The sequence below is a fragment of the Vigna umbellata genome, chromosome 3, assembly GCF_029865625.1.
Source record: "Vigna umbellata cultivar VRB3 chromosome 3, Vumbellata_1.0, whole genome shotgun sequence".
NCBI lineage: Eukaryota > Viridiplantae > Streptophyta > Magnoliopsida > Fabales > Fabaceae > Vigna > Vigna umbellata.
The window spans coordinates 15972497-15999902 of record NC_142167.1 but is presented as its reverse complement, the minus strand read 5'-3'; the positions used below and the strand labels follow the sequence as shown (position 1 = coordinate 15999902).

The 27406-nt window shown below is 31.9% G+C and overlaps 2 protein-coding genes across 2 annotated transcripts; both read right to left on the bottom strand.

Annotated features, from left to right (window-relative positions):
• Positions 1 to 1369: 1369 nt before the first annotated feature.
• LOC124831693 (alpha carbonic anhydrase 7-like) lies at positions 1370 to 3641 on the bottom strand. The gene is made up of 7 exons (XM_047305769.2): positions 3554 to 3641; positions 2953 to 3173; positions 2730 to 2836; positions 2394 to 2496; positions 2128 to 2301; positions 1899 to 1952; positions 1370 to 1450 (listed from the first exon to the last, which is right to left on the bottom strand). Exons 1-7 carry the CDS (start codon positions 3639 to 3641, stop codon positions 1370 to 1372), a joined length of 828 nt encoding a protein of 275 aa, XP_047161725.1.
• A 16657-nt stretch (positions 3642 to 20298) lies between these two features.
• On the bottom strand, positions 20299 to 27098 carry LOC124831694 (uncharacterized). Its single transcript, XM_088108392.1, has 5 exons — positions 26976 to 27098; positions 24714 to 26018; positions 22368 to 22771; positions 22190 to 22250; positions 20299 to 21231 (listed from the first exon to the last, which is right to left on the bottom strand). The coding sequence occupies exons 2-5, from the start codon at positions 25953 to 25955 to the stop codon at positions 20695 to 20697; spliced, it is 2244 nt and encodes a 747-aa protein (XP_087964518.1). The 5' UTR covers positions 25956 to 26018; positions 26976 to 27098; the 3' UTR covers positions 20299 to 20694.
• Positions 27099 to 27406: the final 308 nt, after the last annotated feature.

The window sequence follows — 27406 nt, the reverse complement described above, 5'->3', positions numbered from 1 at the left end:
TCGAATAAGCACGCATCTTCTTCGGCGAGGTTTCGGTTCAAATAAAGCTTATTCTCCATTTTCCAGCGAAGACTGAGTTTCTGAGATTTGGGGTTCAAAAATTTCTGAGTTTTTGGGATTTGGGGTTTCTAGAGAATCTATGCACAAAGAGATTAGGGCGTGTGAGAGTGAAAAATAAAAGGGTTTTGCTCTGATATTTGTATCCCTCTTCATCGGAGTCGGAGTGGAACTGGAGGTGGGAGCCGGCGGAATCAGAGTGGGAGGGAGAGGCGTGCTTGGGAAGCTGGTGGAGGCGGAAGCTGATGTGTCATTTTAATTTTTTTTTAATATTTACACATCAAACTTGACAACTCAATAAGGTTGGGCCAAGGTGACATTTGCACCGTTAGATTTTTAACGGTGTGAGCGAAAAGGACCAAACTGAACATTTTTTAACAAATTACGGGGTCTTACTGAACTTTTTTGAAAGGTAGGATCATTTTGAATCAAACCCATAAAAGTAGGGACCAAAATAGGTATTAAACCTAGAAAAAAACTCAAATACCTTCACTACTGCATCATATTACTCTGGATGACATTATATACGTTTCAGAAAATTTGTTTTAGAAAATCTTTTGCAGAATGTGTTTCATGCGTTTCAAAAATTTAATTCTAGAAATTCTGTTTTAGAAATTTCGTTCCCAAAATCTTATTCTGGAAATTTTGAAAAGCCTGTTGCGGAAAATTTCCTATACATACATCGCGGAAGTCAATTCTTTAGAGGGCAAAACAGTGATTTTCAAAAATTTGTTGAGTGTGTAAAGAAATTACGGGGTACAGAATGTAAAAGCATTTTACAGTCACAACAAGAAATAGACCGGCCTTCACTAAGCCCAACGTTATGCGCATAAATTTAAGAAATGAACTTGACTTACAGCCGATTTTGATTGTTTTAAAAAGTATATATAACATTAATTAGACCTTATTAATAGTTGGATTATTAGAAATAATATTTTATTGAAAAATATTGATATCATAACCATCAACATGAGTTATATCAGTATAATTTGTGGTAATTAATCAGAATAAGAATAAAAAGATAAATGTTCTTCACCTTTTCAAATTATAATGTAAGCACTGCCAAACTCTTGGTCCTAATAATATACATCAAAGAACATCATGTACATATGTCTGATTCCGGTGATTCCGATAAGGATGAAAAACCGAATTTATTTTAATGCACAGGAACAAAATTAAAATTAAATTACATGAAATAAACATCAGAAAATAACAACAGACCAAGTGCATGAGAAAAATCACTCGCCCACCAAAATTTGAAATCAAAATCTGATCAATAATATAGTTGTCCTCGTCAATGCCTTGAAACACACTAATCTTTAACTCCGGGATCATTGAACTGCACTAAGCGGTTGTTCAATTTCTGCAGTGGTCGTGCATTGGAACTTGCATGCTGCAAATTAAAGTGCAAGTAAAGTTTAAAGCATAATTAACCATCCTGTAAAAACTGTTGAGTTTGAACAAATTCATTGATATAAAGACTAACTATTATTTATGATATTAAAGATGAATCGACCTGTACAAAAATTCTAACGTATTAGTGAAGAGATTAGTGTGATTCTTCGTCTATTAAAGAAATAATATTTATATAAATTATAATAATACTTAAATTATAATTAACCGAATATTTGATTTATCTTAACATAATTAACATGTTCATCAAAAATATACCATGTCCAATTCACATATAAAATATTAATGTTAATTTCAATTCAAAACCGCAAGACAAATGTATTTATTGTTTATACGATACACATAATTTTATCATTTTTACTTTGTATAAGACTTAAACTTATATTTGAATTCTAAAATGTATATATATAAAAAGTATAGTTACTTACATCTTCAACGGCCTCTTGAAGCAATTTGATTTGGTCCTGAGAAACTGATCTCACCTGATGAATAACAAAGATTCATTTGAGTATATATATATATATATATATATATATATATATATATATATATATATATATATATATATATATATATATATATATTTGAAGGAAAATCATAGCATAAATTTTGGAAATACTGCTAAATGATGAATGATGAATTAGTTAGCAAATTGACCTCTCTGAAGACGGTCCAAATAACATTCTCCGAGCATGGAGGAGAAGTCAGAGAACCAATATATCTGTAATAAAATGCTGCGCTTTCGCGTTCCATAACCACATTAGGATCCAGTTCATCCACTTCTCTTTCTGCTCCAGTTTTATCAGAAAGGGCATCTAAGACTTCCTTTAACTAGAAAAGATGTGCAAAAGTATATATAAGAAATTTAGGGTTTACTCATAAACACAGACATCCACACATTATGACATCTTTAATCAATGTACCGATGACAAGAAAGGATCTGCTATTCCAGCTCTGTACATTATTCCAACCACTGCAAGTTGTCCTGATGGACTTTGGTGCACCATGTGCAACTCTAGATCCAACCTGAAAGTAATGGTGTGTATTCAGTTAAAATACTTAAATTTTTTATATTTTTATGGTTTAATTAATTTATGAGGGTAAATAAATCTTTCTGGTGAGTGTTTGAAGGAATAAAACTTACATGCACAGTGTCAAATTCATTTTTTATGCTGTTTTTCTAATCAAAACTAGAATTTTAGTTTATGTAATATACCTTGATATTTGGACATATATCAGAATATATATTAAGTATATACCTTGTGCCATCTATGGCATGTTCAGAGGGAGAATGCCAATGAGACTGTAAAAGTGTATACTTAGTTCCATTAATTTTTATGTTGCTTTTCTTCCCTTTCCATTCCACCTATTCACAAAAAATTACTTTCAAACAAAATTGGTAAACCAAAAGAAATTATGAAATACTTAATTAGATAATAATTCAATAGCAAATATAATTAAATATTTCTGGTATTGACTAACCTTGATATCAGTTCCCCTATTTTTAATAATTGCTTTGGATGGTTTATAGTTGATTTGAAGTTCTTCCAAATTAGTTAGTTTTTTAACCTTATCATTGGAGAAATCAATTGGGGATTGCATGGATCCCTTCTTGCATAGGTTCCATTCAGGTTTTAGTTCTCCCCAGTGATCTGGTCCTGTCTTGCTATTTATATCATAAGTATACTCGTCCTCTGAATGTGCTACCAAACAATAAATCACCGTTAAAAAATCTTACCATAAAAGATCTAAAACAGGTTTAATCTTATGAGAAGAAATTGCTAAGTTTTTATAATGTTTCTTTTATGTTTATGTAAGAAGGGCGCTGGTGGGGCCAATGTAGACCTTTCTCTCCTCTCAATGATATGAATGATAAGTCTAAAAACTTTTTAACATTCTGCCCTATATTTTGGTAACCCTAGAAATAAGTTCAATCTATCAGAAACCCAGAAACAATGTGTGTTTTATGTATGTACGTGATGTTAAGTGTCTTTCAATTCGTTTCAATTTGTTGACGCATGCATGCATGCATTCATGCAATTAAGAACGAGAAAGTAATTAAACCAGAAAAAGAAAAGCTCACCATTTTCAGACATTGTTATTGGGCATGATGACAAAACAAGTGCTGTTAATAAACTGCAAATCAAAGCCTGCTTGGTAAGATTTTCCATTTTACTCAACACGTTTGAGAGCTTTTGCTATGATATTTGATCGATGTAATTGAATGTGGAATGATTCAGAGAAAGATCAGAAACGTGCTATATTTAAAGACAACCACAGGGTACGAAAGTTAATTTAGAAACTTGGAATATATAGAAAGGGTGAAGGATATTGAAATGTGAAAAAAACCATTACTTTGACGTCAATAGAGACACTTACATCTTTAGCATTGTATCTTAGCAATTTTAGAGACCAACAAGAATTTTCCATTTTCTACCAACAACATATGTGTGGTTTAAACATGGACGTTTGTACATGCACGTGTCGTGTCCTTAATTATGGAGCATTTTGTGCTTCAGTTAATTAATTTCCAAAAATATCTGCTTTTCTGGAAAAATGAATTCACTCACTTTTAAGATGACGAGTCTTATTTTGACTAAAGCCGTGCTTATTACATTATCTTATGCACTATTTTGGAGTTTTGAAACCATGTAATTTGGCTAACAGTCCATCACAGAACGAAAAAAAAAAAACTCTGTAAAAGTTAAAACCAGCCGTAGCAAGCACAAACACGAATAGGACATGGACATGGACACAAAAATGCGGCTAAATTGTAAAATTATAGAACACGAACACGACGATATATATTAAAAGATACCAATTATACATGATAATACAAAAAAAACATTTATAAAAAAAATCTAATAAAAGAAAAGCTTATGGAAGCATATATTTAACTTTCATATTTGTAAATCTTTATTGAAAAATACAATCTCTAATTTTGGTTCAGCAAGAGATAAACTAACAATGTAAAGATTTCTTTAAAAAGTCATAACATGCAATATCCCACAATTTAGTTTCCTTTCATTATATTTTGAGGAGTTTATTGAGATGAAAATTACTATGGATAAATACTAAATCTTTTTGTCCTTTTAAGTGTCATTTTATTTATTTTCAAACAATGTATAAAAAAATAGATACTTCAATTCCTTTCACAACAAGAAGAAAAACAAAGTTGTCTAAGTAATTTAAGAGCTATCTCGTTTGAAGTGTTGGTGCATGAGATCCGTGAACAATTCACTATGATTTTACATTTATTTTACTTCTATCCTTTAAAAAGTCTGCATATGCAAAATCTTCTCTTTCACAAAAAGTTTGCAAACTCTATATTTACTTATCTCCTTACATCAATATCATCAAGTACCTCATAAAACATTTCTTGATATGAGATATGATGTGAAAACTCGTATTTGTGAAAATCATTCATGATTATAATATCTACAATATTAAAAATACATAAACATAAATTAAATAATATTATAATTATAAAGAAGACATACAAAAAAAATGTAATAATAAAATAAATTAATAATATAATTACTCTGAATTTAAAGAATGAGCAAGAAAATGAAGATATGTGTTACTCTTAGTCCAACAATCAATTATTATTGAGTTTACTGTCTCAAGAAAAGATGAATGATCAACTTCTACCTCTCTTTCATCTTGGTAGACTTTTCACATTTTCAATTATTGAATCCCACATTTCATAAACTAAATGAAGATAGTAACCATATATATCTGTATTTGCTTTCCTGAGAACATAAAAAATAGGGGCAGTAAAAACAACTAGATAATCAACCTTCATCCATCAACTATCATTCTAAAAGGTTTCTTTCACAAATTATGCATTATCCACATTATATTCTTTGTAAGAATTCATCACTGATAATCATCTCTTGGAGTCCTTTTTTCAAACTTCTAAACTTTTTGAGCATGACAATGGTTTCTTAAACGACTAATTTAATGAGAAATATTACATTCAATAACCTAATTTTAAAATTTCTAGTATATATAAATCAGACTTACTTTTAACATGTCTTTGGATTGTGTGGAGTGATTGATATGGGGAACTCTCTACAAATAAAAAAAATTCTTAAATAACAAGCAATTTTAAAGAAAAATAACATAATTAGTTATTATAGTGATTAATTTATATACCAATTTATAAATTTAAAATTATTAATTTTTAATATAATTTTTATAATGAAATATATATAATTATTTTGTGAATTATATTCTATTGATCAATAATATTAGATATCAAAATTTTGACTGTCAAAAAATTAATATCTAAATTGAGTTTTAATTAATTAATTAATAACCATTTTAGACACTAATTCCAAACATATATTTGTTCAAATTAATTTTTCTAAATAGACATTTCTTACACTGTTTCAAAGCATAACAGTTTAAATTCTACTCCACTTTTTCTTTCCTTGTGGTAGATTTGATATGATTCTTCACCTCATTGTGTTTCCCACAATCCAAGCAAGTTGGGCATACCATTAAAACGAAAAAAAAAACATCATACCAAATTAGATACTATAACCTATATTGCGAATGCCCTAGCATTAGGTGGAATTTCTCTATTTAGACCACATAGAAATATGGACAAAACATGTCATCATTTTATTTGTTTGGTCACCAATTTCAATGGGCATCGCACTTAATATTGCCTCACACGTCATTTGAGACAACCCCACCACTATATTACCATTATCATTCCGTGCTTAGCTATGCCCTATTTAAGTAGCTCCAACCTTCTTCTTTCTTCATGTTAGATCATACAAATCTCAAAGGCAAATATAGCCCTAGCATCCACCTATATCTGGTGCGTTTACTAAACTAATACACATCTTGTTTTTCCAAAATCAAAAATACAATTAGTTTTATGCCTAAGCTTATACTCACTGATCATTATTTCTCTCTTCGTCTTCTTCATTTAAAATCATACGCACTGTGCTGTTGTTTACAACAATTTATTTATTTCCCTCATCATATTTAACATGCATGCGGATAGAGAGTGTGTGTGTGTGTGTATAAATATACACGCTTTTATGTCATGAACTTTCGTACTTTTTTTGTGTGTGGCTAATTAAAGTGACTAATTATGCAGAGAGTGAGGAAGAAATATGAGAATGAGAGTTGTGGTAGTAATTGCACTGATGGTTGCAAGTTGTTGTATGGCTATGAATAAGATGAGTTTGGTGGACAATAACATGCAAGAACACAGCAATGGTAATAATGTTGAACATCAAATCCCTCTGAACAGCTATAGTGATGTTATCCATGAAAGTCCTGGAAAAGGTGGACCAGGCGAACGCACAGTCAGTCATCATGACATCCCTCGCAAGGACTTTGGTCAATCTGGTCCCGGAGGAAATGCTTAGAACATCAAGGATTACATCTTATATATACATTTATATCTGATATATCTGATATAAATATATATATATATATATATATATATATATATATATATATATATATATATATATATATATGGTTGTATAATTGTTGTGTAGTGTTGCAGTTGATATGTTTGATATGTCATATGTATGTGTACGTTGGTACTATTACTAAGTACTAAGTTGTTGTATAATTGTTGTATAGTGATGCAGTTGATAAGTTTGATACGTTGGATCATTCTATTATATATACTTTTTTTTAACAAATTTTTCACAATAGACTGTGTTATTATTTGATTGGTTTGTATATTTGAAACGGATCAATCACAAATTATCATATAGATTGTGGTAAAAAAATTATAAAAAAAAATTGTTAAAAAGATATTTTCTTTGATATGTTATATGTATGTGTACGTTGATACTATTACTAAGTACTAAGTTGAATACATGCATCACAATGCATGAAAGAATTGGTTGGGAACTACGTTATAAGGTGTCATTTATATGATGCGAATCCTATATTACCTCATGTCAATATTGGTATGCATGAAGTTCTGGGGTTGGTATTCATAACACTACATATATGTGATGCTTCATTGGATACCTTATGCCTGTAATTAGTAATAAAGAATGTTTGCTTTGTTTCTGTACTTTGTATGTCTTTCAACCATTTAATTTGAAAAAGAAATATTACAATGGTCTTGATAAATAAAAGTTTGTTAATATTTTTTTTTATAAGAAAATACGTTGAACTTAAAATATGGGGAGAGAAAGTCATGTTTTATTTGGATCATATATAAGCTTGTTGACTTTTCTAATAACTGACTATAAATTTGTTTTACCCTATATGTGCTGTCATTGTTTCATTAGACTCTAAATATCACATTTATAATTTAATTGAAAACAAATCACAATATAAAAAGTTTATAGTAAAAAAATTATTTGGGGTGATTTTTAATTAGTTAACAAAAATTTAACAATTGCTAAAATTAAGCACATTTATTTACATTTATCTTTATGCGTTAAATTTTGAAAAAAGGTGTTTGTGAAATAAAAATCATAATTCCTATACATGGATACATTTGAAAAAACATTTCAATAATTATATATATTTCCAATCACTAATAATTTCTTTTAGAAATTCTAGCTTCAAGGTAATGTATGTTTTATTGTGCAAGAAGATGAAGTGTCATGTAATAGTAATTGATCATGCTTTACACTTTACTATTAATTATTTAGACTGTTAGTAAAAATTACTAAATTAAAGAAAATTAACAAAAATTGAAATCTGATTGAATACGAAAACAAAATAAAGATCAAATTGAACAAATTAGACTAAAAATATATAAATTGATTATATTACATATAATATAATAATAATAATGATAATATAATAATAATAAGTGATAAAAAAATTAATAATAGTAATATATAAATTCAATATTAATAAAAATATTAAAAACTAATTATAATAAATAATAATATTATTATTGATTATATCAATAATAAAATTATAATTAAACAAAATTAGTTTAAGTTAATTTCGTCATTAAAACTAATTACTCATATTTTATTTTCATTTAATTATAACCAATTAAATTTTATTTTAAATTCGTTTCATTAAATAATATTTTATCTTAAATAATAACTCATATTTTATTTTAATTAATATAAAATTATTAAATTTTATTTTAGCTATAAGAACACAATTATTATATTATAATTTGATTAGTTAAAACATTTTTTATCTATTAGACCAGTTAAATCATTTACAACTTTTTATAAAACTTTTTTTCATTTCTCTTCAATTTACACTCTTTTTTCTTTAGTTTAAACAATCTTATTTTTCATTATTTTTTTCCTCATTTTTATCTTTCTTTATCCCCTCAAATCAATTTAAACACACAAACGTTATAGAAAAGATACTGAATAAGAGTTTAGATGTTGATTTTGTTATTTCAAAATAAGATCATGATACTTGTTATGTCCACATGTGAAAGAGTTTCCTTTCTCTTTTTAAACTAATCTTTTAAGACTATGTACTCTGTCACAAACCTGTAACTACATTTGATGCGTATATAAGTTGAATACCCATATACTTTATTTATTATTATATCTTTCTCTTTGCCAATAATAAAAATAATTCAATAGCATAAATTCACAAGTAATGTTAATGCAGGTCATATTTCAATTTGAAAATAAATTACGAGTTAATATCACAATTAAAAAAATAGAAAATAATGTGATTATTTATTTAAATTTATACAAAAATAACTTTTTTATAAAGAAAATATTACATAAAAAGGTAAATATATTCAACATGTAAGGCCTGAAAAATATAGGGCTATTGAGCCTTATGTTGAAGCAGCCAGACCCGTAAAACTAAGGGCACCATGACCTTAGAAGGGATTTTATTTTTCAACTCTGAGTTCATTAGTCAACCTTTCTCCTTCTTTCTCTAAACTCGGTCTTCTTCTTCTTGCTCTGCCTTCTCTCTACCCTTACACAAATTTCAACTGTTGCATTGTCAAATAGGTGGTATCCTTTCGCTTAGGGAGTTGAGAGCTTCTCATCCATCTGATTAGTTTCCGTTTTGGACGGTGGATTGTAGGGTCTTACTGTGTGTTGGCTGTGTAAGGCACTGTTGGGGTTTTGCTACTGTTCTAAGTAGTGTTGTACTTGTAACCACCACGGTAAGGGGAGCTGATTATATGCTTTAATTCATTGTGCGATTCGCATGTATGTTGAACTTTGATGTAAGCATGTTCTTCTGCTTGAACGTTAAGTCCAGTAGCCTAAGTTGGATGTATTACAGTATAGAGCCTGTGTATGTTGTGATGTAATGATTTTAATCTGTTTTGATTTAACTTGATCGCTAAAACTGGTTGTTGAGCTGTTTAGATGAGAAGTTTGGGGTTTGGGTATTGTTTCAGGTGAGGTTGAGGGAAGTGGAGTAGTGAATTTGGGCAATTGGAGTCTTAAGAGAAACTGGATTGTTTGGGTAGCTTAAATGGGTCTCAGGTGACCTGTTAGGATCATAAAATTGGACTAAAACAAGTTAGAAATGGTAAATTTGATTGGAGCCACTAAGTCATAGGAATTGATGTATTAGAACTGAATTCAAGCCTAAATCACTTTAGAATCACTTTATAATTGTTAAAATTCATCTAGACGAGTTTAACTAGGTTCATATCAGGAATTAGTGGTCTTAGAAGTTGGGAAAGAGGGTTGAAATTGGTTGGAGGGGTGTGAGTTGCATGAAACTGCAGAATTCGCGTTCTGCAGATTATGCAGACTCGCTATGCGAGCTGTCTCGCATAGCGAGACCCTGTAGAGGGTGCTCACTGTCTGATTCATTCGCTGTGTGAGTTTGTGCGTTGTGCGATTGACCAGAGGGTGTTGCTCTCTGTCTGTGGATTCGTTTGGCGGATCCTGTCGCTATGCGACTGGTGGTGGTCTGGAACCACTGCCCATTTAATTCGAAAGGCGAGTGGGGCGCATAGCGAGAGTTTTAGGAGGATTGGTCTTTGTCTAGGCTCTCGCACAGCGTCCTGGGTGCGCTATTCGAGAGACCGAAAGTCTGATACTTATTCAGACTTAATTCGCAAGGCGAGCTCGGCGGGTGCGCTATGCGAATAGCGTCAGTCTCGCCCTGCAAGGGTGGTGCGTTGTGCGACGAGTGCTGGGTCTGGTGCTCTAAATTTTCTCTTGTGCTGCGTTTGATTAGTGTGCTCTTTGGTTGTTGGTGAAGCATTCTTTTGCATCCATAGTATTGTATTGTGATATTCAAACAAGTATGTGGATTGTAGCAACAAGTGTATGGTTATAAAGTGGTGGAAAGATTATCCAAGTTGTAAACCAAGTTCCATCTGTGTAGAATCTCTTGGTGAGATTCTTAGTGTTTAGAATGAGAGTAGAAGCTCAGTCTTGGGGGTTATCCTGAAACTCCAATGGTCTTTCTTCTCACGTAGAGGGGATTGAACCATGTGGTGAGGAGTAGCAGGAGGTCTTAATCTTGGGGGCTTCCAGTATGCCTCAAGGCCCGGAACAGGCTAACCTCGTGAGTGTGGTAGGGTGGGGAACCCAAGTTTCATAAGCCACCACGAGTGCAAGACTCGCCATAGCTCGACTATCATTCTAAAGTCCGGACGAGTCAAGTCTAGTACTCAACATGTTAGGATGCGTGTTTATCTTGCTTGATTGAAGTTAACTCTTGCATGCGCATATTGTCATATTGTATGCTTTTTATATAATTAGCTCACCCTTGCTTGCTTGTGTTCGTGCTATGTTTGTGTATGTTTCCTCTTGCGATGATCATCCACTTGGATGAGAGCAGATGTCGAGGAGGTGTCCCTGGAGCAAGCATTGGAGGAAGATGATGCTGAATCCTAGTTTCATTAGGATATCTTTAATTTAACTTATGTATTTTGAAAAACTTTAATATGTAGAACCCATGGCATTTTGGAAGACTCTAATACCTCAAGCTTTGACTTCATAGCATTTTAAGGGTGACTGTAATTCTTAATATTCAGTTATATGTTTTCAATTGTTTTTTATTATTATAACTTGATGACGTCTTTATTATAAATGCATGTGATATATTTTGGGATGTGGCACAACATATATAAATTGCATTTGATATCTACAATAAAAGGTATAGAATAATATTATAAGAAAAATTAGAATTTTTTAATTAATTAAATTAAATAGATAACCATATCTCTTGTCTTGTCACCAGGAATATCCCATCACATTTTTTTCTGATTGCCTCTGTATTAGTTGGTTGAAACTTTTTGATTATGCATACTTTTAAAGATCATGGATGATACTTTCACTATACTGGCGAATCGCGACAAAACGAGGTTTTGAGAAAATAGATTAGATTGTTTGATGGAAGTCATCTACCTTATATCATATCCAAATCGATATCTTTTAGAAAATAAATTAAGCTTAGATTTTTTGTTTGGCTAAAAGTTTCATATATATTTTAGACTATTAAAAATTATAACTATTCTTTTATCAACAAAAAAATAAACATATATATATATATATATATATATATATATATTATTTTTTTTTAAAGTATTTTAGGTGCTCCAACCTATATCCAAGATGTGTACATTGTTTCCATAACAATGGGTTCCATAATCATAAAAAGATCAATGCAATTGTAATTTAAAATTATAATTATATAGACCAATTTAAATTCATATAAATATATTTAATACCACTACTAATAATAATAAATTTGTTTAAATTAATATATTAAAATCTTACCTATTCAGGAATTTCTTGAGAATATTATTCATGTTTGGTTTACTTTTTAAACGATCTCATTCCTAGGAAACAACGTCTTTTTGATAATAATGAAATTTCGAGAAAACCATTCTCACGGTGGCAGAGATGGGAAACAAACTTTCCCAGGTAAAAATAGAAATTTTACTAAAAACAATTCTATATTCATAAAAGAAATAACATACAAAAGATTCATGAAATAAAAAAAAAATTTAACTATTAAATTAATATTTCATTATCATGTGAGACAAAAGAGTTATCTTTTTTTCTTCCAAAAATAAAAGAGAACAAATAAGAAATGATACCAAAAATTGAGTTTGTGTCTAAATTTTATTTTTCTTCAAAAACAAAAAAAAAAAGAGAGAGTGAGAGATATGTATGTCAAATAAAATTAAAAAATAGAAACGAAAATAAAAAAATATCATAATAAATACTTTTATTATTTACTATATTAAACTTTATGTTTTATTATTTATTAACATGTTGTGTTTTATAAAAGAAATAAAAAAATACCTAATTTAATTTTCACTAATTTCTAATATATAATTTATAGAATTTAAAAGAAATTTGAAAATTTCCTATATATAATTTCAAAATTTTAAAAAAAAAAACTTGGGGCTATGGCAACCTAGCCCCTAAACCCTTGGTTCACTTGAATGGATTTGGGGAAGTAATTGAGTGGATTTGAGGATAAATTTTGTTGTTGTTTATTTGAGTGAATTTGGAAGTAAGTGATATTGAATTTGGAAGCAACGTTTGTGAGTGATATTTGAATTATATTGAGTGATATTTGAATTTTGTTGTTGTTTATTTGAGTGAATTTGGAAGTAAGTGATATTGAATTTGGAAGTAAGTGATATTTGAGTGAATTTGATTCATGTGACAGATTACAAAATTTTACTTCCAAATCCACACTCGCTTACCTCCAAATTCACTCAAATAAACAACAAAAAAATTTATCTTCAAATCCTCTCAATCACTCTTCCCAGTTCCATTCGAGTGAACAAAGCCTCAATGATCATCCCTGGTTGTTAAGATTATGGTTATGAAACTACTTTTTAAGATAATGAAAAAAAAATAAAGTCAACTTTATAATTGTGGTAGGAAACAAAAAAGTTGTCACATATACAAACAGAGAATATTTAAGACAGCAGCATCTTTTACATATTATCATAAATGTATAATCTATCAAAGGCTTTGAGATTTTTTACGAATGCTTATAGGAAAATACACTACTGCAGAAAGGGCATTTAACGTATGTTATTTTGGCCTTTTAACGTCATCTCCAGAACCGACGTCTTTACGTGTGACGTTAATCAAACGTCAAACTCAAACATGTCTAACGTCTCTTTATAGACGTCGGTTACCGCATGACCCCGATGTCTAAAGGGACTCCATAGACGTCGGTTAATGCAATGTCCGATGTCTAAAGGGACTCCATAGACGTCGGACAATGCAATGTCCGACGTCTATGGAGCCCCTTAGACGTCGGACATTGCATTAACCGACGTCTACTGCAGCTCGTGTCTTTGAGTAGCGCAGTAACAGCTTCTTTCTTTGCTAGTTTCGTCATAGAAAAGGTTGCGTCTTTTGGATCTCTTATGGCATTTCAACCGAAAACCGAATCTGGGTCCTTGCCTAGTTCTATTAAAATCGTCAATGAAAACGAACGCTGACAATATAACTAGGCGAGGACCGAAGTTCGGTTTTGGGTTGAAATGCTATAAGACATCCAAAAGACGCAAGCTTTTGTTACGAGAAAACTAGCAAAGAGAGAATGTGGTACAATGCTACCCAAAGACACGAGAAAAACTGCACCAAAACACAACAAAAACTCATTTTAATTGGTTCAAGTGAAAGATAATCAAGCAAAAACTAATATAATCAGAATAAAAGTACGTTTAAACGGTTCAAAAGAGACAAAAACGCACCTGGAAAAGCAAGGCCGCGGAGAGAAAAGGCGAGACGGAAGACGATGAAGTGGTGCTCGTAACAGCGGGTTTGATGTATGATTTAACAGCAAACTAGACGTCGGCTCCCCAATTGAACCGACGTCTATTCTGGCCTAGACGTCGAGGCCCTCACTAATATGACGTCCAAAACAACTTTTCATCAGGCCATTTAGACGTCGGATGGCGTGATCCGACATCTCACGGCGGAAAAAAATAATTTTTCATCTACCTGTCAAACATATACACGTCCGTTGGGAGGGACACTGACGTCTATAATCGAATATAGACGTCGAGGTGGCGGGATCGGACGTCTCTAAGGCTGAAAAAAATGACTTTTCACCTACTTGTCAAGCATATAGACGTCTATTAGGCGGTGCCCCGACATCTATAATATTATAGACGTCGGGGCCCCGCCTAACAGACGTCTATATGCCCACTTATTTACGAAAATGCCACCGGTCAATAATTTACGTTGGTTATTTTGTGATCTGACGTCTACGGGATGACGTTAAAGTCCAATTCTGCATTAGTGATAGATGTTTTGACACAGTTGTGTTTCTACATCTTTACAGTAATCGTAACAAATAACAATATATCAAGTCATTTAATTAAAATATAAATTAAAGTATTGAGTATAAAAATTGTAAAATGAGTGAAAAGTGAAAAAATCATATAGTATCAAGAAATCACAGGTCCTATACTTATATATTATCATGCAATATGTTAATTATGTTCACACCCAAAAATTCATCAATTATTTATTATTATATCAAAATTTATTAAAATAAAAATAAAATAAATAAATACAAAGTAAAATCACGTCAAATTCATAATAAAATTTATAATTCACAAAACATAAGAAAACTATACTTAATATGAAAAAAAATCTAAATAAATACATAAAAAAGTAAAACATTAAACCATATATATTATTCTCTATAAATAAAAGCGAATCAGTTAACTTATCAACACAATTATTTTTTTAACAAAAAAACATGAAAAACTTTGAATTGTATATGCATACAAAAATGTAAACACCGATGTCATTTCGCTTTAAAACTCAAATGAAGTACTTGTTGATAAAAAAATAATGACAAAGTAAAGAAGAATCAATTTTCAACCAATGTCCTTGAAAGCATGCTCCAAAGGATAAATGACCCCACATAAACAAAACTTTGTACCTTTAAAAAGCTTAAAAGTTATCCACGTATTCATGCTGACTTCCTCTAAAAAAAATACCAACACATTAAGCTAAATCAAGACAACCCCTGGCTACACCATTCACCTTAAACCAATTAAAAGATGAATCTTGTCATATTACGTTCACAAATGAAACCACCTTACTCTCCATAGTTTGAATTTAAAAAACTTTTAGCACCAACAAATCAAAAATAGTATTACTCGTATACTTTTTAGATTTTCTAACCATACACACTAACTCCTTAATTTGAAAAATAACATAGAAAACACAATTGCACCCTAAAATCTAATGTAATTTCTCATCCTTTAAATCATTCAAAATAACTAGAGTAATGACAACCACTTTAACCACTTTATGAAAAGGATTATAAAATAAACTAAACAACCAAATACAAAGAAGAAAATTGCAAGAATAGAAGGAGAGTTCCATAGAATACCTATTCAAGTCGAACTAACAACAGAGTGTAATCTTACTCTGACAAGATAAGGAATTCTAGTCAATTTAGACATGCAAATGGTAGAACATCAACGATTATTCCAAAGATTAATACAATCACAAAGGTTGAAAAAACCACGCCTTGGGAGGCCCCACAAAAATTCCAAATACTAAAAAGGAAAGGAAGAGATCTTTTATTACAAGAAGAAAGTTTCTTGAAATGTCTAACAACATAAATAGAAGCATAGTGTAGAAGTCACTTTTAGTGAAACTCACCCGAAGTATCATACTAATACAAAAAAGATTTCAAATAGTGCAGCATTGTAGTATCTTCTTTACAAAAAAACAAATATAACATCATTTTAAAACAAAATTTAAGATTAAATATATGTTAACCAAATTAGTTACACCTTTCTTCTCTTCTAAAGTTAGAAGAGCTATTTTAGTTTGTATGATTTCATGTACAATGTGAAAGAAAGAAAAAAAAAAAGCTAATACACTAGTTAATTTAACGCACATAATTCAAAGAAAAAGCGTAAATATTGAAAAATAATTCTCTTTTCTACAAATATGTGAAATTTTTTTTATCAATTATAATATTATTTATTTGTTTATTTTCAATCAAATAATTTTTTGTTTTCACTCATTTCTTACTTAATTCTTTTTTTTTTCTTCTTCCTTATACCAAAGCATTAATGTCCGTTATACGTGTATCAACACGAAATATCCTATATCCAATCAACGTCAAAACCACATATTTCTCCAAGCGTCAATCCATTAGTTACAAACATCATTATAACAAATTATTAAAATAACCTTAACAGTAAAAGCGTTCTTATTGCTGGTCATTTTAATGAGGTAGATTTGAAATGATGATTCTACTTGTTGTGTTTCCCAACAACATTCAATCAAGTTGAACTGACCATATACATTTTTGAAAAAAAGAAAAAAAGTAATACTAGAAAAGAAGAAAGAAAAGAAGAAAGAAAAGCAATCAATGATATAATTAATTCTACCTACATGTCCAATTAATGCTCCTCAATTAGGTGGAATTTCCCTATTTAAACCACATAGAAAAACAGACAAGCATGTCATCATTAAATTTGCTTCATTAACAAATTTAATGGCCATAGCACTTAATCTTTTCCTCAACGTCAATGGTTTCAACCCCACCATGTTATTATTTGAAACTGACTTCCCATTTCCCTATCTCACATTTCATTTCATTCCATCTGCCCCTATTTAAGCTGCTTCAACCTTCTTCTTTTTCTTCTTCCTGTAAGATCACAAAAGGGTTCATAGCATAGTATCTTCTGGTAAGTTAATTAACTGAACATGCAGCTAGTTTCTTATGTGTGTGTGTTTTATACCTTATATATTCTTAATCAGTAGGGCCTAACCTTTTTTGTGTATGGCTAAAGAAAATTGATCAGGTTAGCGTTGAAGAGAATGAAGGCTGTGATTATTACAGTGCTAGTGTTGATGCTTCTGGCAAGCTCTTCTGAGGCTAGAGATAGGAAGAAACTCATGACGAAATTGCAGAAGGAAGAACTGAGCAATAAATCTGATGATAGTGGTCACCATCAAATCCCTCGAAAGGAGTATGGAAAACCAGGATCTGCCCAACGTACTGTGAGTGAGGAGTTTAATCACCATTACATACCTCGGAAGGATTATGGTACACCTGGTCAGGGAGGAAATTAAATGTTTCTCAGATGCATCATATTGTTGTGTGTGTGTGTGTGTGTATATATATATATATATATATGCATGCATGAGTCATGGAGTGTTTGATGAGTAATGAATGCTAGTTATGTGTGTTATGTATAACATATGTATGCAAGGAGTTACTGAGATGAATTAGTTTATGAAATTATTAGATGGAAGAACTAGGGCAACCTATGATGAAAACCCTGGTGGTTTTATGTACTTAGGTGGAGTTGGTAACTCTGCATTTGTTGCTTCAGCATAGCTATCTAATCAATGAGTTCTGATAGTAAATAATTAAACAAGACTTTGTTTGATCAATTCTGTGTTTAATTGTCAATCTTCCAACCATTTCTTTCAATTCATCTTAATTATTTCTGAGATTATGTGTTACAACCATTAACTGACAGAAAAAGTTTAAGGATTGAACATCTTGACAGATATTGTGTGTTACAACCAATCCTTCAGTGTAGCCTTGGAAGGAAGTAATTTTTGTCTGTCAAATAAGAGATATTCTTAATTAACACAAAAACCAGACAAAAAAAAATTAAGCGAGAAAAAAAAAATCAAATCTATATGGAAGTGTCCACAAATGAATAATATTAAGAAAAACGTATTGTTTGTATTGTTGATAAACTTAATAATTATCAAACAAAATAAAGGATTGAAGAATTGTTTAATTTGAGAAAAGTAAATAAAGTGAGGAAAAGCAGATTCGTTAATTTTAAATTAAAAGGAGTTAATAATGTACGTCAAATCAAATTAGTCGTGAAAACTTCGCTTTTTTTATACTAGTATTTTGTCAATCTAAATGAGGAGAATTCCTTGATTCATTATTCTGTAAAAACTTAACATAATGTTAGTTTTGTTAATTTCACTATGTTTCACAGTTCATCACTCCATCTACTTTCAATAAAACCATTCAATTGATATTAAAAATACTATTAATAGTTCCTCTTGGTTAAGGGCATTCATAATATAATCTAAACAGGAAATTCGACCATATAAACTTAAACTTGAAAACAAGTTTTTCCATTAAATTGAATTGATTTCAGATCTAATTTTAAAAGCTATTCCAATACAAATAAATACTGTATACATATGCGTAAATTTCGTTTTAAGATATCACTATATAAAATCCATGCATGTATGAATAGAATTTTATAAGGGTGCAGGAAGAAATGCCTAGACGAAATCATTGATATTGCCTGGGCCGGGAACATATTTTGAACTTATAATTATGGAACTTGGTTTTTGTTTCATGAATATAATTAACCTTCATATATATGTTTTATAATTAATTATATATCAAGATTCAATATGAATAAAAAAAATTATATTGAATGAAAAATAATAAGATTACCATTGTATATGTTGAAAAATTCACAAATTATTAATTTAAGATTTTAAATTAAAAGTAATATCACAATATATTTATTTATGAATTTGCTTACATCTCATTGAATATATTTAGTGTCTCTTCCTAAAAAATACCTAACAATTGTTATTATTGTTAGAAGGAGATGTCTGTTTTCTTAATTGAGTTCTAATTGCCTATACTAGTAAATTTCCAAACAATTTTATCCATGATCCCTCAAACATTTTAAGGGTCTTGGTGTTGTACATTTCTATTCTTTTGGTATAAAATATGGTATTTTGACTTTGATTAAAAACCCAAAACCTACTAGAAAGAAATTTACTCAAGTCTCATCATAAGTATCATAATGATTTTATCAAGAAGAGAGGAGTCTTGTGACAAGTCTAAATACCAAATGAACGTCTATTTCTAAGGACTCTCTTAAAAACCATGTAATGGCAAAAAATAACGATAGTAATAAAATAATACTCAACAAGTTTTTTTACGAGTTCTTGTAAAAAGACTCGCTAACTCGATATGATTTTTTTTTTACAAAATTAATGCTAACACTGATTGAAATTGTTGTTGTATATCAAAATTTAAGTCTCCCATATATACCATAAACAACTAACAAATATCAAAATTAACTTATTGATAAAAATCACATACGTTACTAACAACGAATATTGAATGTGACGATAATACCTTCGGTCACATTGAACAACAAATATCACGAGATGAAGAACAAACTTTTAAAACTACACAATATTTTCTCTCTTAATTGTTTTTATTAAAATATATAAAATATTCTATTACCATATATTAAACAATAAAATATTATATTAAATTATTATATTAATTATAATTTAAATATAATTATAATTTATACATATTCATGTACCTCTCATTCCTTTAATATATGAAAAATTATAAAATATATATATATATATATATATATATATATATATATATATATATATATATATAACTCTAATATTTGAAATAATATATTAAAATAATACCTTAAAATTATTCTTTAAATCTTTTAATACTTTCTTCACTTTGCTTCTTTGGACCAGGTTGAGTCAAACAAGAATCACCTAAAAGTAGATAACTGCAATTAGTTTAAATTGTTTGCATTCATATTCAATCTAATCTTTACATTAGAAGCAAATTTTTGAATTTTGAAGTTAATCACACAATAAACGTTGGTAATAGTTTAGACGGTGATGTGAAGACCCCAATATCAAGTAGAACTTGCAGAACTATTGCAATAATTCCTCCGATATACAGCCGAGAATATCGTCATACATAAATGTCAATAAGGCCAACTTCTAGTTTCACGACTCAAATCACGGAACAATGTTTCATAACCTATCTAATAACGCTGTCCTCACTGCAAATGACCATCTATTATCACAGACATACACCCCTTGTATAGTGTGTAAAAGGTAAAAACAGAAAAAGAGAATGGGAATAGAACGAGAAGAATTTATTGTTTAAATATTGCTGGTGTTCTTTTCTGTCTTTTTTCTAAAGTAGCCCAAATCACATTAAGTTAAATATTACAGAACTGTGCATGCAGGAATACTTGACCTTGAATTATTTGCCCTGCTTTTCACTATCTTGCAAGTTTAACACTGACCACGTCAGCCATGTTGTAAGGTTAGCCACCAATTTCAGTTCACAATTTCCCCAACACAAGCAAAAATTGGAAGGTAAAAAACAGCTTACACAGTAACCCACCCACCTCTCCTTTTCCTCATCACCAAGCAAATGTATACAAAACTCCTTTTTTTCCACTTAGCTACAAAAGGGTCCCCATTCCCTTGACCAATTCTTATTCTTTCCCAAGTGACAAGTATCTAACTAGCCCACAAAGTCATGGATCATGTGCCCTCCAAACTGACGCCTAAGCTCCTCCTGTTGTTGCAGTTGTTGCTGTTGCACACCTTCAACACTGTGCCTAAGACCCAAAGTGAGTGACACAGATCCAAGACCACCAACCTCAAGTCCACCTCTTCTGTAGGGCATAAACCCCATCACTGTTCCATCCATGTTTGGTGTGGCAGCAATCTGGCATTCCAGTTTTGACCTCTTCTCTTGATTCCATTGGTCTTCATTCATCCCGATGTGTTCCTCATTGCCTGCTGAGGATGATGACCCCATTTCCAAACACTGAAACTGCTTGTCAGGGATTGCATGTGATGATGCATGCGTGCCATACCTGCTCACAGGTTGGTGATCTGATTTGGGCTGGTTGCTTCCTTCAGATGCAGAAGCTACCTGCTCACTTTTATTAGAGGCTTGGTGGGCTTCTGTTGCACCCTTTGTTTCGAGCATGTGTATTTCCTCAACCATTGGCTTCCACACACGCACTCGAGCATTTATGAACCAATTTGATACCTACGTTTCAGTTACATCGTTATTCCAAGCTTCTAGAACTAAAAATATATATCAGCGAGCTGCAAATACGTTTCAGTTACCTTACATAAACAAGGCAAATTGTCTTTGTGACAAATTTATATCCGTTTAATGGATTGTGTAGAAAACCATAAAATGCATGTTTGAATACCAGTTTCCAACGATGCAAACAGACATTTACACATAAAAGATTAAATGTATAAGCATAAATGTCTGTCTTTTATGTTACAGGTGGTGGGGTTTAGATTGTTTACTCTATAAATATGAGAAACTCCTATAACCCAAATCATTAGACAACAAAAGAGAACACTTTTCACAACTATCCCTAAGGTGAGGATATCATTACATGGTGAAGATCATCTGAATCCAGACTAGTCTTTACATGATGATGTACTAAAATTCTCAGATAAAAATGTGACTACAGGTTACATAGAAATTTGTACGAACAAACGGTCTCAGACAATGTACTAATTTCTCCGTAAGGTGAGGTTCACATAGCTTCTTTATTACTCAAATTCCCTTTATATGCATACCCTTACTAAAATCTGCAAAAATGACATTGTTTTAATCTGTTTTCTGTAAACTTTTTTATTTAAAATTTAGAGAAGGAAATAAGTGAAAACACAAATGTTCACTATAAAATGTTTCAAAAAATTTGAAACCAGGAAGCAAAATGAAAAGGGATGTACATTTGTAATTATGCATAAAAACGTATGTGTCGGCCTAAAAGCCTGAGAATGAAAAACAAAAGGAACAAGTTTCCTCACTAATTCAATTAAGACTTGGAATTTGAAATAGCAAATATTTGACGATATTTGACACACTGATTGGACCCACTAAGAAGCCAACAAAAGAGAATGTCAAAGACACAAATGAAATCAAGCATATATAGCTGAAGGATGTAGACATAATAATGAATTCAAAAGGAGTAGACCCCCACCTGGTTTCTTGAAAGACCTGTTTGGGTAGCCAACATGTGTTTATCAGTGTCCGTGGGGTACCTGAAATGAAATTGAACAGCAAAAAGAAAACCATAATTCAATCACTCTTTCCTTCTTCTGAGCAAACAGAAAAGATTCATAGTTTCACACACGAGAGGTCACAGAGAGAAGACATACGGATGAAGAAAATGCTCAAACAGCCAAGCTTTAAGAATTGCCACTGATCTTTCTGGTAAGCCTCTCTGGGGTCTCCACACGTGCTGTTGGGGCTCAAGAAAGTTTATGTTAGCCCCCAAAGATTTGTTTTTCTGAAAACTTTGATCCATGCACCTTAGCTTTGCCATGTTACTGTCAAATTTACCACCATTACTGGTAGATGGCATTGAAAATTCCTCTCCCAAGACTTCACATGTAAGCTTCAGTTGATCAGAGATAGCACCTTTTAAGCATCTGAAGTGTTTCGATACTGACTTGAGAGCCAAGGAGACATAAGGAGTTGCAGAACTAAGACCAGCAACAGACTCGAACGATTGAACAACCATTTGCATCTGTTGATGGTATTGCTTGTATCTCCTAGTAACCTATCATGACTCAGTGCAACAAAACCAACAAGTTTAAAAACATTCCCATGTTTTTTTAAGAATAAGCCTAAAATTATACTATTCTAAACCATAACACGAAACACATCATTATTGAGTTGCGGCGAGCACAGTAACACAAAGGTGTACAATAATAATTAGATATTTGAACGTTGTTCTAACAACCACAATTATTTAGGTAAAATTATCAAAAGTGTGTTGAAGTACATGACAAAAAACTAACCACTAATAACCCTCCGATTTGAACAATAGCAACCGGGTAGGATAACACCTCAAACACTTTGTTTAGGAATTGTGGAAGAAACAAAGAACTTTCGGAAAGCGGACTGTGCACAGGTGAAAGGTTATCTAGCAACACTGTTCTTGCATAGGCAGAGTCCTACATGGATATATAAAATAGATTTTGGACTAGAAGTGAATCCAAGACATTTTGAGCAACAAACTTCATTTCTACTATTAGCACACAGTATTCCAAAACTACAGTAATTCCAACAGTATATAAAGCAATTTATTGTAACCTATATTCCCTCGTTAAAATAGCTAAATCACGACCCTATCAAATGTAGTACAGGAAAAAACCAGTGTGATTGAACCTGTTTTAGTGCATAAAGATTTGTGTTCTCTGAATATTTATTTCAAAAGTAACTAAAAAAAGCTTGTCTGTAGGATACATCAACATCTAAGTGAGTACACTGCTGTGTGCAGGTGAACATATGCACGTGAGTGAAGAATATATTTCAAAGCTCTTAGGTAAGCAACAATCATTATTTAGTATGCATGAAACGCAATTATTTTGTAGAGAACAACATATTTGAAACTGTTCACTTACCACGCAACAATGATTTATTATATGGAACGCATTTATTTTGTAGAGAGAGGAAGGATTAGCAAACAAATAAACAGAGGTTTGAATGTTGTCTAATAATCTCCAAAAAGTTTACAAATGAAAAATTCTAAACAATTCAATGCAAGACACTCCTGTCATGTTTGTTTATATTTCTTCACATTATTTAAATAATTAACTAGTTAATCCATTAAAGACAATTATACGTACAGAACCCATTTATCAATTTAGTTCATTATTAATTGGACTTCACCAAGATTTATATGTTGTGACTTCACATTTTCAGAATCCATATTAACAAAGAATAACGACAAGATAAAAAATCGTACTGAAAAAGATATCAAATATGGCAAAGAATATTAATTAAACAATACAAATTAGACAGAAATATATTGACACAATAATAATTAGTAAAAGTAAGAAATTAAACAAAGGACCAATATATCATTAAAGAAGAATGTGATCCTATAATTAGTAGCATATACTGAATGAACAAATACTCCCACCAAAATGAAAAACAAGAAAAAGAATTAGAGCTACAATAGCTACACAACATAAAAACAAAAGAAAAAATAGACCTGTAATAATGAGTCTTTATGAAAGAAACATAACATTACCAAAAACACAAATGGCAAAGTGCAACAGTATTATTACCCACAAAACCATGTTGTAACATTATTTAGCATAAACAAAACCTTACAAACCAATAAGAAAACGCTAAGACATCCATATAAAATTAGAAACACATTCAAGTTAAATGACTAACCAAATCGACACACCAACACAAATATACATTTTCGCTTTAACCCACATTCTGAGAACGTATATCGTTGTTGTAAATATTTCCACAAGCAAACTTTTCATGAGCTTTGCATCCACAATAATCGACACCAAATGACCTAATGTTGCACACGGAAGTTTTAAAGCATTTGGCCTTTTTTTCATGTTACAAAACAGTAAAAACCTCTGACAGACATTAGCCATACATACATACCAAAAACACACAAGACAAAAAAGTAAGGAACACAAACAGGCCAGAAGGGTTACTATTATTCTACATTGAGCAGAGAAAAAACGAACCTCCTCTTGCATGTACAGTAGTTTTGCCTTGTTCTTTTGGCACTCTGGCCGAGAAGAAAGACAAAAGTTACTCGTGGCTCCGCCATCAGCGCTATTTGTATTATCATTTTCATTTGAACTATACAACACAGAGGATGAAGCACCCAGATAGCTAACACCTTTTGCAGCACCCCCACTTTCATCAACATTAAGAGCATCACCAGCAGTTGCAGCTGCAGAAATAGAGGCAGCACTGACATCTCGAGAGACCCACTCTGGAACGTCACAACCCCCTCCTTTCGCAGACTTTGAACCGTATTGACAGCACCACTCATCTAACAGCTGTTGACACGGCTTCAAGAATCTTGAACTCTTCAAAATCGTGGCGTACCCGGTGAAGGGACCGAGGGGGCCAACATTTCGATAAACAGTATTGTTTGAAAGAACGTTCAACTTCATGGAGGACTTCAATGACTTTGAATATTGAGTAGGGTCATCCGATGCAGACCCTTCTTCAAAACAAGGCTTAGATTGTGAGTTCGAGGAAAGTGACAGTGATAAACCCTGATGAGGATGTATGTCTTGTTCATTATTCTTCTTGAAACCCATCGCGCTGCTACTATTTGTCCATAAATTAGCACCCCCAAAACGTAACTCGTTGTTTGCTTGATAATGAAGCACAGGCTCAGCATGGTTTCCTCCCCAAACGCCGTAAGACATGTCCTGCAAAGCATGATGGTAAAGAGGAGGCGAAGAAGACGAAGAAGGAGGGTAATGCATTTCACCGAACTGCTTCTGAATTTCTCTATTGGCTATTTCACCAGAAGCGTTGTTATTAAGCTCAGAAGAGAAGAAGGTGGTACTGTTGGTGTTGGGGTTGCTTTCGTTATAATTCACCATCCAATTAGCTCCCAAGTGGCGTGGTTCACATTGTTGGTCCTTCGGGGACGATGAATGAGGAAACGAAGTGGAACCATACTGAGCCATCATCAGTTCTTGACACTCCAACGGGTTTCTTGGAGTGGACAAAGGATTCGAGGCAGTGGAAAAAGATATCATATCCGATGAATAAAGGGCCTCGTCAAGCATGTTTCCATTTCGAACATTTCTCACTTGAAGAAGATCCAAGTTGAAACCTGGGTGTAACGATAACTGTTCTAGGTTGCTTGGGAACTCTTGCAAATGTTGGGAACTGTTTTGGATCCTCAATTTGTCCCGCCGAAGTTGTTGGGCAACATGCAGTTCAGGCCTTAAGCTGCTCATTCCAACCTCCTAACCCCACCACTCTAACTCCAAACAAAGCCTTAGGGATCCACCAAAGAAACCCTTTTCACAAGTAAATATACCATTAATTTCTTCAAGCATTATAGAAAGAGAAAAAACCAACCATTAAAAAAACACAAAAGAAACAGACGAACAACAAACATAAGCATCATAACTTCAATCGTAATAATAGTAATAAACAACAGTATTTATCTGCATAATTTCGACGAAACAATAACAAAATTGTTAATGTGAATTACACTACAGTCGAAAAAATAGATACAAAATTCGAACTGCAGCATATTAGGTTCAGACGACAAAAACAAGAATTTGACATGAAAATGAAAGTGTTTATAAAAAACCCCGATAAACATATACCATCTTGTGTTTCGAGTTAATTTATTATTCTATATGGTGAAATCAATAAAGCAACTTGCCTTCCTTCTCTTTCTCACTCGCTTCTATTGGTACCTTTATTTAGCAATGAGAAAAACACAAAGGAAGCACGAACAGATATTACATAGGATAACTTGCCCTCCTTAACAGCTCTCGTATGGCACTATTTCAACCACCAAATCGAAGGTATAACATTCTTTGTATCTATATGTCGGTAAGACAGAAGATGAAGCACTCACTCAAACAACTCACGGAAGCCGTAAAATCTACGGAAGTACAAAAAACAGGCACAAGTTAAAGCTCACGGATATACGTGAAAACACGACAATAAGTGAAACCCTAACTTTTGATCCACCCTCCAACTCCAAAGGATCTAGCGGAGGTTTCCAAGTTCAACAACCAACAACTCACCCACGCTTCGTTAAAAAAAAAACTCACAAGAAGAAAGAACCACCTTGAGAGTGGTGCATACGCTGAAATTCACAAAGAAGAAGAAACACAACACCACATTGAATTCACGGGGAGAGAAAAAAATTGCTTACAAAAATAATACTGAAAAAGAAGGAGAAGTTTGAGATATAGTATAGTGGAGAAGGAAGTAGCATGGTGGGTAGTTTATAATACCTTAAGTGCGATCGAAAAGAAGTTTTGATGAGATTTGGTGGGAAGTGTGAAGATTCCGGTTGGGGAAGTGTTGCTGTTGTTGTTGGTATGAATGAATGTGAAGTGAGAAGGGTGAAGTTAAGCAGTGCTACAATGATTGCAAAAGCGATTATCAGCCGTTACTTTTAACGTCTGAATTAACATAAAGTTACGTGTTTTTTGTTTTTTATTCTTAAAATATTTAATTTTGTTCTTACTTTTTTAGGTTTGAAAACTGGAGAGGGTGAGAAAAATGTGTGACGCTGGATCAAGCTCCAACATTTGTGGTCCCTTCTACCTCTTCTTTCCACAGCTTCTTGCCATCTTCTTTTTGCCCTTTTTATTTCTTGGTATTTCCGACTCTGTCACTGTCTCCTCCACCCCTTCTGCAACATCCTAAAACCCGAAACTTT

What these genes read in the sequence shown, in the direction of transcription:
- LOC124831693 (XM_047305769.2), bottom strand. Translation starts at nt 3,641, where the DNA reads ATGGAAAATCTTACCAAGCAGGCTTTGATTTGCAGTTTATTAACAGCA. An exon ending in AATAACAATGTCTGAAAATG is followed by an intron (nt 3,174 to 3,553) that starts GTGAGCTTTTCT and finishes ATTGTTTGGTAG; the next exon opens with CACATTCAGAGGACGAGTAT. An exon ending in TTCAAGAGGCCGTTGAAGAT is followed by an intron (nt 1,451 to 1,898) that starts GTAAGTAACTAT and finishes TTTAATTTGCAG; the next exon opens with CATGCAAGTTCCAATGCACG.
- LOC124831694 (XM_088108392.1), bottom strand. Translation starts at nt 25,955, where the DNA reads ATGAGCAGCTTAAGGCCTGAACTGCATGTTGCCCAACAACTTCGGCGG. An exon ending in TTTGAGCATTTTCTTCATCC is followed by an intron (nt 22,251 to 22,367) that starts GTATGTCTTCTC and finishes ATTTCATTTCAG; the next exon opens with GTACCCCACGGACACTGATA. An exon ending in CAGGTCTTTCAAGAAACCAG is followed by an intron (nt 21,232 to 22,189) that starts GTGGGGGTCTAC and finishes ACTGAAACGTAG; the next exon opens with GTATCAAATTGGTTCATAAA.